General features: G+C 36.4%; 1 protein-coding gene and 1 long non-coding RNA gene across 12 annotated transcripts in view; both read left to right on the plus strand.

Annotated features, from left to right (window-relative positions):
- TMC1 (transmembrane channel like 1) overlaps positions 1 to 7,172 on the plus strand; it is a 314,121-nt gene extending 306,949 nt beyond the window's left edge. For all 11 annotated transcript variants that reach the window (XM_074361703.1, XM_074361710.1, XM_074361704.1 and 8 more), the window contains 4 exons: positions 289 to 414; positions 3,823 to 3,901; positions 4,003 to 4,054; positions 7,010 to 7,172. In XM_074361703.1, the coding sequence (XP_074217804.1) occupies positions 289 to 414; positions 3,823 to 3,901; positions 4,003 to 4,054; positions 7,010 to 7,032 (280 nt within the window). In that variant the 3' untranslated portion in view covers positions 7,033 to 7,172. The remainder of the gene's footprint in view (positions 1 to 288; positions 415 to 3,822; positions 3,902 to 4,002; positions 4,055 to 7,009) is intronic.
- Positions 7,173 to 7,279: 107 nt separating this feature from the next.
- LOC141577459 (uncharacterized) lies at positions 7,280 to 10,988 on the plus strand. The gene is made up of 2 exons (XR_012506387.1): positions 7,280 to 7,456; positions 10,061 to 10,988. It is a non-coding gene; the product is annotated as an uncharacterized LOC141577459 (long non-coding RNA).
- Positions 10,989 to 12,125: the final 1,137 nt, after the last annotated feature.

The following is a 12,125-nucleotide window of genomic DNA, read 5'->3' on the forward strand; positions in this document are numbered from 1 at the left end:
AGAAATACAGCGTTTAAAAAATCTCCTACTAGTTAATTTCCTAACTGCTTTGACTATGTGTTTATGTTGGCATAAAATTTCTCATGTCTTATTCATATGCTGACAATACGAGGTCAAAGTGTCAGGAGTTGTAACTAAACATCAGATTTCTAGCCTGAGAGAATACTTAGGCAGTGTTTGAGAAAGATTTCTAGTTTTCTTGCTGTAACCATGGTTTTTACATATGTTTTAAATAAATTTCTCTCTCCCCTCCCCGCCCTTTTTTTTTTTTTTTTTTTTTTTTTTCAGTGGCAAAAATAGGATGTTTGAAGTCATTGGAGAAACACTGGAGCAAGATTTCCCAAGCTGGATGGCAAAGATCTTGAGACAGCTGTCTAATCCTGGGCTGGTTATCGCTGTTGTTTTGGTTATGGCGTATGTGCTTTCCTACCTTAGAGGAAAAGCCTGTGTCATGTTCTTCCTGCTCGTTTTAGATTTTAGCTTTTTTACCTCTCTCACTCTCCCCAAGGGTTGCGCTGTCACCTAACCAAATTCAGTACTGATTGCATGGTGGTGTGAGGCTAAAATTCATGAGCCGTACTCTGATCCTATTGCATGAAATTCACAGCCATCTGCATCTATCTTTGCTTGCCTAGGATTATAAGATTTGTTCCCAAGTAACCAAAATAATTATCAGTAAACAGCTAAAGCAAGGGAAACATAAATGCTAAATCTAATCAGCACATTACGCCTCCTCCCCACCCCCTGGCCCCCACCTCTTGTTCCATAAGCAGATGGCTGTGAACATAGAAATGACGAGCCTTTTTTCAGATTCCCCTTGAGGGCCCCATAGGCTGTATTTCAGGGCTAAAGGCTTAAGGGTCCTTAAAAAATCACACTGTCCTTGTTCCTGGAAGGCCATCAATAACTGTGTCCATCATAATAGAATCAGAGGAACAGAAGGGTCTTAGAAAGGCCACTTAGTCTGTCCTTTCAAAATTGGAGATGCTATCCAAAGGGGAACTTGAGAGGAGGCTTTTGTTCCCATATTACTTTTGTTGGTTTTAAACTCTTGGCCATTACAGATAAACTTACATTCTAAGCCGGGGGGGGAAAAAAAGCTTCCTATGGAAGAGCTACAAAAAGTGCCCCAGCCCTTCCTTTCAAACCCTAAGGGCCTCCTAAATAGAAAGTCTGGAAGTACTACTGCTTTCAGTTAAGAAGGACAAGTGTGAAGCCACCCTTATGGACACTTCAGTCGAACAAAGTGACACCAAGGGTTGGATTTGTTTAAATAAAGGTAAAACTAGGAAATCTCGGGGAGAGAACCTCCAATGGTTTAAGTAAATGACCTGGGTTCTGGGCCAAGTTGTTACCATCATCTTAGTGATGGTTACGGTCACGATCCACATCAGTGAGGGCAGGTGTCAGCTTCAAGTTTATAAATTAAGAAACTGACTTAGAGGAGTGAAGTGATTTTTCCCAAGGTGAGAATATAGCAAAATGGTAATAGTAAGGCTTTCACAGTAAATCCAACCCTCACCCCTTTATGCCATCTTTGAGGGAGAGCTAATAGCCCGTAGGGATAATTAAATAGTAAAACAGGTTACTGTTATGTATTACAGAATCTTGATCATGGGGTGGCGTTAAGAATCTGATAGGAAATCTCTGGTGCAGGTGTATTAGAAAATGACCTGCTGGATGCAGCATGTTTCACCAGGCGGCCTTGAAGTGATGGTCCTTCTCCATGTTTTTATGACATAGCAGTTTCCAAGTGCATTTTAAGTATCATGAGCCTTTTAAGAGTCAAGGCCCTTTTGTGGAATAAAGAAGATCTTGTTTTAAAACACAGACACACAAAACAATGCCATATTTTATGACTACATTCTTAACTTATTTATTGAGAGACAGATTTATATTTAAGCAAAGGAGCAACATTGTTCTAATGCCTCTAATTAAAGATTTAATAAGCTACCCTTGGGAGTGTGGGAGAGGAATGAACACTCACTGCCTTTGTTCCAGGCAAGATTTATATATTAACTCATTTAATTTCCACAATAACCTTAAGAAGTGGGCTTCATTTATCATACTATTGAAAGCACGTAGATCTGCCCCAAATCAAATGGATAATAAGTAAATTCAAACCTGTGTCTTCTTATTTCCCACCTCTTATTCCTCCAACTCATTTATAGCACCAAACGCTGACTTCAGGCTGAATGGAAATGCTCAGGAGGACTGGAAACCACTTGTCAGAGATGGTCTGCGCTCGGGTTGGCACACTTTTCCTTAGAGGGCCAGATAGTAGATATTTTAGGCTTTAGTAGGTATTTTAGGCAAGAAGTAAAACTGAGAATATTATATAAGTGCATATATAACTATTTAAAAATATAAAAAACCAGTCTTAGTTCATGGATCATCCATAACAGGCTGGGAGTCAGACTTGCCCTGGAGACCAGTCTGCCAACCCCTGATAGAGACTGTTTAGAGGAAAACTGGCAAGATATAAGGTCAAATAGTATTCTGCAAGGTTGATTTTAATTCTGATGTTCTGATTTAAAACCTGAATTTCACTTTATTGTTGATTTGATTTTTCAAATACAGAAGTCTCATCTTCTACTTTATGGTGGTACAATTGGCTTGGCCTTTTATTACCTTTAATTAGAGAACGTTTACAAGCATTTTGAATTTCCCGAATGAATCATATTAAATTAGCTTGGATGGCTTTTGGGTAACTGAGTAGAGTTTGAGTTAGTTCTCTGCAGGTGGTTTCATTCCTTTGGAGACTAAAAAATGATTTATGAGGAATACTCATTGAAGTGCATCACAAGGCAGAAAAAAGTGATGGATAGAGAATTACAGAACGGCAGGTGACTTGTGAGATCCTTGAGTTCTTTCTCCAAATCCAGGTACTTTGTGAAGAAAACCCTTATAATAAACACACACACACTCATTGAGCATCTACTTACATGCCAGGTATTACACCAGATGCTTTCATGTATGTAACTTCATTTAAACTCCTATCACTTGTTCAAGAAATAAACCCAGTGGAAATGATATCAGTAATTGTGTTTCCAGCAGCAGATGGCTCATAAGGGTTATAATCTGGCACGTTGGTGAGCAGAGGAAACGTGTTCGGTATCCAGTTACTTGCAATAAAGAGCAAAGCCAGTTACCTTTTTTTTAAAACTGCATTTTTTCTTTGTTTGTTTTGCTTTAAGTGGAGATGAACATGTTTAATTTTGCAAAAATGTTGGGCTGCAATTTGCTCTTTTTTAGAAATGCAAATGTCACTTAAAAGCCAAGAATATTCTTTTATGAAACATTTTCTCTTGAAGGAGGGAGACATGCAAACAATATTCAATGGATTAAAAAAAAATCCGTGTTAATTAACTATGACTATGAGGATTATAGTCTTGGTTGTAAAGCCAAAGGAGGGAATTTAAAGTGGAAAGTCAGTTTCCTTTTTATTTCAACACATTTCCAAAAAGCATCAAGAGATTTTATGTTCTCTTGAATGCCATTGGTATCAATTTAAAATGCTGTTTTCAATTATAATTTTAAAGTGATATTAATACATTTGCAAGAAGAAGCTAAAATTAGGCAGTGAGGTATAGCAGACAGAAGCCTGGGGCCCAACTTCCCAGGTCCACCTGAGTCAGTGGAATTCTAAGTGGGTGTCACCTCTCTGTACCTCAGTCTTTTATCTACAAAATAAAGGTTTAAAGTAGAGATTATCTTAAAGTCACTCCAGTGACAACATTCTATGATTTGATCATGTAAATTTAAAAAAATCTTGAGGGACTGAAAAATACCATAAATTTTATTTTCTTTTTTAAAATTTAGTTTGACCATCTATTATCTCAATGCTACTGCAAAGGGTCAGAAGGCAGCAAATCTGGATCTAAAAAAGAAAATGAAACAGGTAGGATACAACTTATTTCAGAGAAATGTTTGTCTTTATTAATGTAGAGTCGTTGAAAAACACCAGGAGATCTCATGTTCTTCTCTCTTTTTATTGTGTAGCAAGCTTTGGAGAACAAACTGCGAAACAAGAAAATGGCAGCTGCGCGAGCAGGTTGGAGCTACGTTGTGTTTGCATTTCCCCCCTGCAATCAGTACACACTTCCTTTTTTTTGTCTCCAAATGGGGCATTTGATGCAAAGGGGCACAGTTGCCCCGGCAGGGCACCCCATATTCTTTACTGTCCACCTTTTTAGCCGTTCTCAGGCATCATACCTGGGCAGTTTTCCAGTGGGAGAAATAAAAAAAGAAAAATTCAGGAATGTAAGTGTAGCAGTGGTGATAGAAAAGAGATGTTGCAAATTGGTGGAAAATGAAGAAAACATCCATATAATCACACAATAGCAGATACAGACGCAGAATCTCTCCTGCCTGTTTTGACCATTTTTATACATTGAAGGATACTCTGGGAAGATACTAATTGTATCCTCTGGGCTCATCTCTGTTGATTTCCCAGAGGCTTTTCTAATTCATTAACCTCTCTTACTTTTAACCTCCTTAAATTTTAAACTATTAGAATAAGGCACACTTCTGCTTCCCAAAATTCGTGATATGCTTTCCCTTCAACATGCCTAAGAAGTTCAGAGAAAATCTTTTCCTACTCTTCCCTCAATTCTAACTCTAACACTCTGTTAGTAGGGCTTTTTCCCCCCTGTAAGGAAAAGGAAAAAAAAAAAAGTCAACCTAAATTAGTTTAAGTAGAAAACCCCCAGGAATTTATTAGTTCACACAAGTGAACAGGAGAGCGGTATGTAAGGCTTCTGGCCATGTTTTGCCCCTATGGTGTTAACCGTGGCGTGTTTATCTTTTTGTCTGGCTTATTTCACTTAGCATGATGCCCTCCACATTCATCCATATTGTCACACATGGCAGTATTTCTTTTATAAGGCTGAATAATATTCTAGTGTGTGTGTGTGTATTATCTTCTTTATCCATTCATCCATAGATGAACACTTAGATTGTTTCCATACCTTGACTACTGTGAGTAATGCTGCAGTGAACATAGGAATACAGATTAATGATTTCACTTTTTTTGGATATAAATCCAGAAGTGGGATTGCTGGATAGTATGGCAGTTCTATTTTCAATTTATTGAGGAACCTCCATACCATTTTCCACAGTGGCTGTACCAATTTACATTTTCACTAACAGTGCACAAGAGTTCCTTTTTCTCTACATCCTCATCAGCACTTGCTATCTCGTCTTTTTGATAAGACATTCTAATATGTGTGAGGTGACACCTCATTGTGGTTTTGATTTGTGTTTTCCTGATGACTATTGATGTTGAGCACCTTTTCATGTACCTATTGGCCAAATGTATGTCTTCTTTGGAAAAATGTCTATTCAAGTCCTTTGCCCGTTCTGAAATTGGGTTATTTTAATTTTTTTGCTATTGATTTATACAAGTTCCTTATATACTTTGGATATTAGTCCCTTATCAGATATATAGTTTGAAAATATTTTCTCCCATTCTGTAGGTTGTCTGTTCATTTATGGTTTCCTTTGCTGTGTGGAAGCTTTTTAGTTTAATGTAGTCCCATTTGTTTATATTTGCTTTTGCTGCCTTTGCTGTTGGGGTCAAATTCAAAAATATCATTGCCAAGACAAATGTCAAGGAGCTTTTCCCCTGTGTTTTATTCTAGGAGCCTTATGCTTTAAGGTCTTAACATTCAAGTCTTTAATCATTTTGAGTTGATTTTTGTGTATAGTGTAAGTTTCATTTTTTTTTCATGTTTTCCCAGCATTATTTATTGAAGAGATTATCAATTTCCCATTGTATCTTCTTAGTGCCTTGTCAAAAATTAACTGACCATATATGCGTGTGTTTATTTCTGGCCTCTCTATTCTGTTCCCTTGATCTTTATGTCTGTTTTTATGCAAATACCACACTGTTCTGATTATTAAAGCTTTGTAATATGATTTGAAACAAGGAAGTGTGATTCCTCCAGCTTTGTTCTTCTTTCTCAAAATTGCTTTGGCTATTCAGGGACTTTTGTGGTTCTGAATGAATTTTAGGATTGCTTTTTTCTATTACTGTGAAAAATGCCATTGGAATTTTGATAGGGATTGCACTGAATTGTATTATTACTTTGGGTAGTATGGACATTTTCACAATGCTAATTCTACTAGTCTTTAACACAGAATACCTTTCTATTAATGTCTTCTTCAATCATTATATACTGACCTCCTTTGTCTCTTGTTACAGTTTTTGGCTTAAATTCTATTTTGTCTGATATAAGTAGAGCTACCCCTGCTTTTGGTTCCGATTTGCATAAAATTGCTTTTTCCATCCCTTCACCCTCAGTTTATGTGTGTCCTACAAGTAAAGTGAGTTCCTTGTGGGCAGCATATAGTTGGAAGCATGTATGTTGCACATAGCTGCAGTGCTTTTGTATTTGCTCTGGATTGGGACTATAACTTTATATTATCCAATTAGCATTTAGAATGGTGAATGGAAGTTCTAACTTCTAAGATCTGAATTCTAGTTAAGGCATATTGTTATCTTTGTTTTAAATAATGATATCATGCTATCATGAGCTATTTTTCTGATATTTTCCCATGATTTGTACTTTAAAATATGTGTAACCATTGTGAAGACAGAGACTGTATCTTATAGTTATTTCCTAGGGACTTAATAGAGGACTTTATATATAACAGTCACTCAGTAAGTACCTACTAGATATCTACTGGGCAATGAGGTATTCTTTTATTAGAAAAATATAAAAGAAATCTATTTCTATATTAACTATATAAGCAGTAATGAATGAATGTTATAAGAGCCAAACTTTTATACTTCCATATTTAAAATTTGAGAAGATTTTGTAAAATAATACAGAAATATTTGGAATATAAAAACTAAATATTATGGCAACATGGAATGGAGCACATTTGGAAGATACAGATTTTAGGCCACCTCACTGAGAACCATTAAGCATACTGAAAGCTAAATTTTCATTGTCTTCTTTATCTTCTTTCTCTGTCTGTCTGTCTATTTGTTTATTTTCAACAGCTGCAGCTGCTGGTGGCCACTAATTCTCATAGATTTTCCGGAAGCCCAGAAGTACTCCTCACCTTGCTGTTCAAAAGCAGTGACTTATGCGGAGTCCCTGAGAACAAACGTGTGGAGTTGCCGTTTCCCTGCTCTAAACCTGATGGATTATCAAGGTCGCACTGGTCAGTCAAGACATCGCCAGTCCTAGTTAGGAAAGAAGGATCTCTACCTTATTGCAAACTAAGGATTTGTTCCTGCACCACCCCTTTTTCCCTGAAGCCGTTGTCCTGACATTTTCTTTAACAGATTGAGTTTAAAAGTGTGTGTGATCCAGCAATACAGGTTACTGGCTTACTTGTTGGGTTAATCTACAAACCTTTTGCTCATATGGACTTCTATTTCAGACATTTCTTCTGCCTTGGTTTTCTCAGCCTGGGAACAGGAACAGTTCATCCTCTTTTATCCGTAAGTTCAGAAATATCTTCATAAAGTTACTCATTAACTCACTTTTTAAAAAGTTAAAATCTTGTTTTCCCTTTTTACTCTGTCTCCCATCCATGGCCCCTACAAATATACACCCCAAAACCTTTTTATGTGCTGCTGGATTCAGTATGAAGAGGAATGGGCTTTTTAGAAGAAAGATCCTAAGTGAATGAGGGGCCTGACCAGCACTGGGTTGAAGGTCTCTCACCATGAGGAGGTACATGGGGCTTAGACAACCCAAATCTTCATGAATTAAAAAAAAAAAAAAAAAAAGACACACTGTAAGTGATTACTATCCCATCAAAGTCTGCTCATGACCTCCAATTATCATGTCTCCTGAACTTAGATTCTAATGCTCTGTATTTTTTTTGTTAAGGTTAGGAAACCATATTTTTATGGGGGGGAGGCTTTAGTTTATAGATGTGTTTAAGCATTATTATTTGAAGTTTGAATTGATTTTGAATAACAACAATGCCCTCAGCCAGCCTTGTTCTGTGACTTCAATTGTATCTTCCAACTCAGTGTCTTTCCAGAGCTAAGCCTATTTGTCTGCCATTCCCTGCCATTGACTGGCTGATTTTTATTACCCTGTCTGAGTTTCTCCTCTTCTACTGGCCACAGAATGAGCACCCTGTTCTTCTGCCAATCCATGTGCTCACCAGGTCCATCAAACCAAATTCAGGATTATGTCCTCTGGTCAAATTTTCCTGGTTAGTCTCTATTCCCAATCCTATCACTCTCTTGAAAGACTTCCTTTGGACTCTTGTGTCTTTAACTTAGAGTCTATTATTTTATTAATTTCCCTGTAATTTGTAATTTTTTATTGTTTCTTATATGAGTGAATCATCTTTCCTATTCAGACCGTAAGCTCCCTAAGAGCAGGGATTGTATCTTCTAACTCTTTTGTATGCCTAGTACAGTGCTGTGCACAGGTAGGTGCTGAATAAATGCTTGTTAATCAAATTGAATCAGTTTAACTTACAGCAGTAGCATTGTGAAACAAAAACTTCTGTTACCTGCAGGGAAATATTACTGTTATGTATGACATGGAATTATCTGTTGATATGCTTGAGTTTATTACTCATTAGACTATAATGCAGATGAGTAAATAAAAATAGTGCTTATTTCTCCTTGGATCATTTTTGTACTGTGTAGTAATAAGTCATAAGTAATAAGATTAGAGAATCGGTTTATATATGTTGCCAAGTTTACAATATGGATGAGACTCCCTAGCTCTTGGTTTGCTTCTCAAGGAAGATGATGAGAGATGACAGTCAGCTGTCCCCAAAGAACTTCATCTCTTAAAGGCAGTGTACTTTTTGAACAAAACTTACGGTATAAGTATTCGGACAGAATACTCTTAAGTTTCAATCTTTCTATAAATTAAAAAATAAGTTAGATTTTTATAGCATCTTCACACCCACTTAAGTTAAATTTTTTTAGAAATTCTCTAAATCTCCAGAGAGCTGCTGAAAATATCCCCATACTGCTACATGGACAAGCATCTGAAAGACTGCCACTTCCAAGCCCATTTTACAGCTATTCAGAGAGTAGCCTTGCACTGGGAGGGCTCCAGCTGCCATGGTTATTTCTGTATCATTACTTCCATATCTAATGATCAAAGCCATGGGAAAAATTGAGAAGTTGAACAACAACAACAGAAAGACTGCACCTTTTATTCTTTCTGAGAGGAATAAATTCTGACATACATATGAAAACTAAATTTACTCATCTGAAGAGCTTTACCATTCATTTGTTGAAATACTGAAAAACTGCATTGCAGCACACGAGAGTTATCTCTCTTGGCTTCTGGAGATACACATAGTTTAAACCATATCAAGAAATTTATATTAAACTTTGACCTGAACTGCGTTTTCTATCCTGATGGAGGGTCCCTACAACTTCCAGAGCCAGAGCCCATCATGGCTGAGTCTGCAAATGTACTAGTGACCCAGGTCTTACTATATATGGTGAGGCAGGTTCACTAGTTGCCTTTGGGGTTCAGCCTTTGCTGTCTTCCTTCCTCAGTGGATGAGTCAATAGGAAGAGGTTTTGTGTCAGTTTCCCTGCCTAATACTCCAGTGTCCTCTGTGGACTGGACCCTTGCCTTTACTTCAGTCAACTTGATTGGAACTAGACTACTGCAGTTCACTTTACCAGGCCCTTCCCAGAAGGGTATGTGCAAATTGTGGGGGAATGGGCTTATTATAAACATTGGGACCACACTGGGTGCGTGACCACCAGGAACCACAGTGAGGCCAGTATCTCTTCAGCTGTTTGCTAAATATTTATCAAACATTATGTATCAAACATTTATTAAACATGTATCTCTTAAGTATTACCTGCTCTCTAGATTTCCTCCCACTATTTGCCCTACTTACCATATCCTTGGTTTCTAGCATCTTCCAGATACTAGATACTAGAACCTGCCAAGTTGTTTTAGGGTTGAACAAAATTAAGGGCAAGACTGTCTCTTCCTTCTCAATGACGCAGATATAATACACTGTCAATCAGAAAAGAGATTTGCTTCCTCTTATTCTCTATTAATATCAAACAAAATCCAGATATTATCCTTACCTTTTTCAGCTCTCTTCCAAAGTGAGGATTTTTTGATGGATGAATAACCCTCGACCTCAGAATTGCCATCACATGCCTAGTCAATGGGAATGCAAGCAAAGGAGTTTAGCCTACAATGGAAAACCAAGTTCCTGTGGGAAAAAACAAGGGACTTTTAGCAGAGGGAATCCAGTGCCATGAGAGTAAGATCAAAGTCTGATGACTTGACGGCCTCCATTGAGTCAAATATATTGATCTGGGTAATATCCAGTTACAACTTTATTTTGCCTTGTTTAGTTTACAAAGGTTAAAAAAAAAAGTGTTTCCACAATTCATTTGTAAAGAAATATATATTAAAAGTATAAGTAAGCAGGCTTCAAAAACAAGAGACCTAAAAATGGGACTGGCAGATGTTCTCAGCTGTCAATTCAGATACTCTTGAGTTTTTAGAAGACATACTGAGACCTAAGAATATTTAAAAAAAATAATAATAAAGTGTAGTCAAAGCCTTTATCCACATCTACTTCCAGCAAGGAGGAAATAGCCTTATTTGATGGTGACAGGAGTTTTCAGGCCCATATAAGAGATTTCTTTTTCTCAAAGTTCTCTTGCAATGGATTGCCTTGGATGGTCCAGATGCCTTTACCAGGATGGGTCTTGGTAACTTAGTAATTATAAGTAATGGAACAATGTGTACATGAAATACTTGACCCCTTCTGGGAAATTAGATATAATATACATCTTCATACACATCAAAAAGTTTTCATACAAGTCCCTGGTTATTTAAAAACATAATAGTGGTACATGTTTCACAGCAAATTTAGAAATTTTTAATAGAATAAAAAAAGAAAAAGAACCCTTTAAGTTCACTACTCAGAATAATTTCTGTTTATATTTTGATTTATTTTTTTTTCAGATTCATGCATGCAGACTCAATAAAATACTTTGGATCACAAGATATATTTGGTTTTTATCTTTCTTATTTAACATTTTCCTCTGTCATTAAAATTACTTCAGGACATTTTTAAAGGGCTACAATTTTTTTATATTAATACAACATAATTAGTTTAGTCTCTGTTGTACTTTTAGATTGATTATTTAAAGGTTAAGTATTAACTTTAAATTTGGGTTCTTCCAAAACACATTTTTTGTGCAAAAGCATTAATTTGTTAGCATAGACTTTTAAATCAGCACATACACATTTGAAGACAGTTTGAGTCAATTTACTGATACAATTATATTACTGTCTACTACCTTCCTAATTCAGAGCAATTAGCCTTAAATGTCACTATATTTTCTCTTGATACTGTCTTGCTTCTGGCTTTATAAAAGCTCTTTTTAGAAATTATCTCATTTTTTTTTGGAAGTTTGAAACTCAAGCTTAAGGAAAATATTTAAAATCATTGTTTGGAAGTCAAAAGGAGGGAATACACTCAAACTCACTCTATGAAGCCACGATCACCCTGATACCAAAACCAGACCAAAGACACTACCAAAAAAGAAAATTACAGGCCAATATCATTGATGAACATAGATGCAAAAATCCTTAACAAAATATTAGCAAACAGAATCCAAGAACAGGTAAAAAAGGTCATACACTATGATCAAATTTGATTCATCCCAAGGACAAAATGACACAACGATGGTTCAACATATGCAAATCAATCAACATGAAACACCACATCAACAAAAGAAGGGACAAAAATCACACGATCATTTCAAAAGATGCAAAAAAAGCAGTTGATAAAATTCAATACCCATTTATGCTTACCAAAGTGGGTTCAGAAGGAACATATCTCAACATAATAAAAGCTACTTATGACAAACCCACCACCAGCATAATTATCAACGGTGAAAAGTTGAAAGCCTTCCTGCTCAAATCTTAAACAGGACAAGGATGCCCACTCTCACAACACAGGTTTGGAAGCCCTAGCCATAGCAGTCAGAAAAATAAATGAATAAATAAAGCTTATCCAAATTCAAAGAGAAGAGGTAAAACTGTCACTATATGCAGATGACATGATATTATATATAGAAAACTCTAAAGGCTCCACACAAAAACTACCCTAGAGCTGATAAAAGAATTCGACCAAGT

Source organism: Camelus bactrianus, chromosome 4 (assembly GCF_048773025.1).
Source record: "Camelus bactrianus isolate YW-2024 breed Bactrian camel chromosome 4, ASM4877302v1, whole genome shotgun sequence".
Taxonomy (NCBI): domain Eukaryota; kingdom Metazoa; phylum Chordata; class Mammalia; order Artiodactyla; family Camelidae; genus Camelus; species Camelus bactrianus.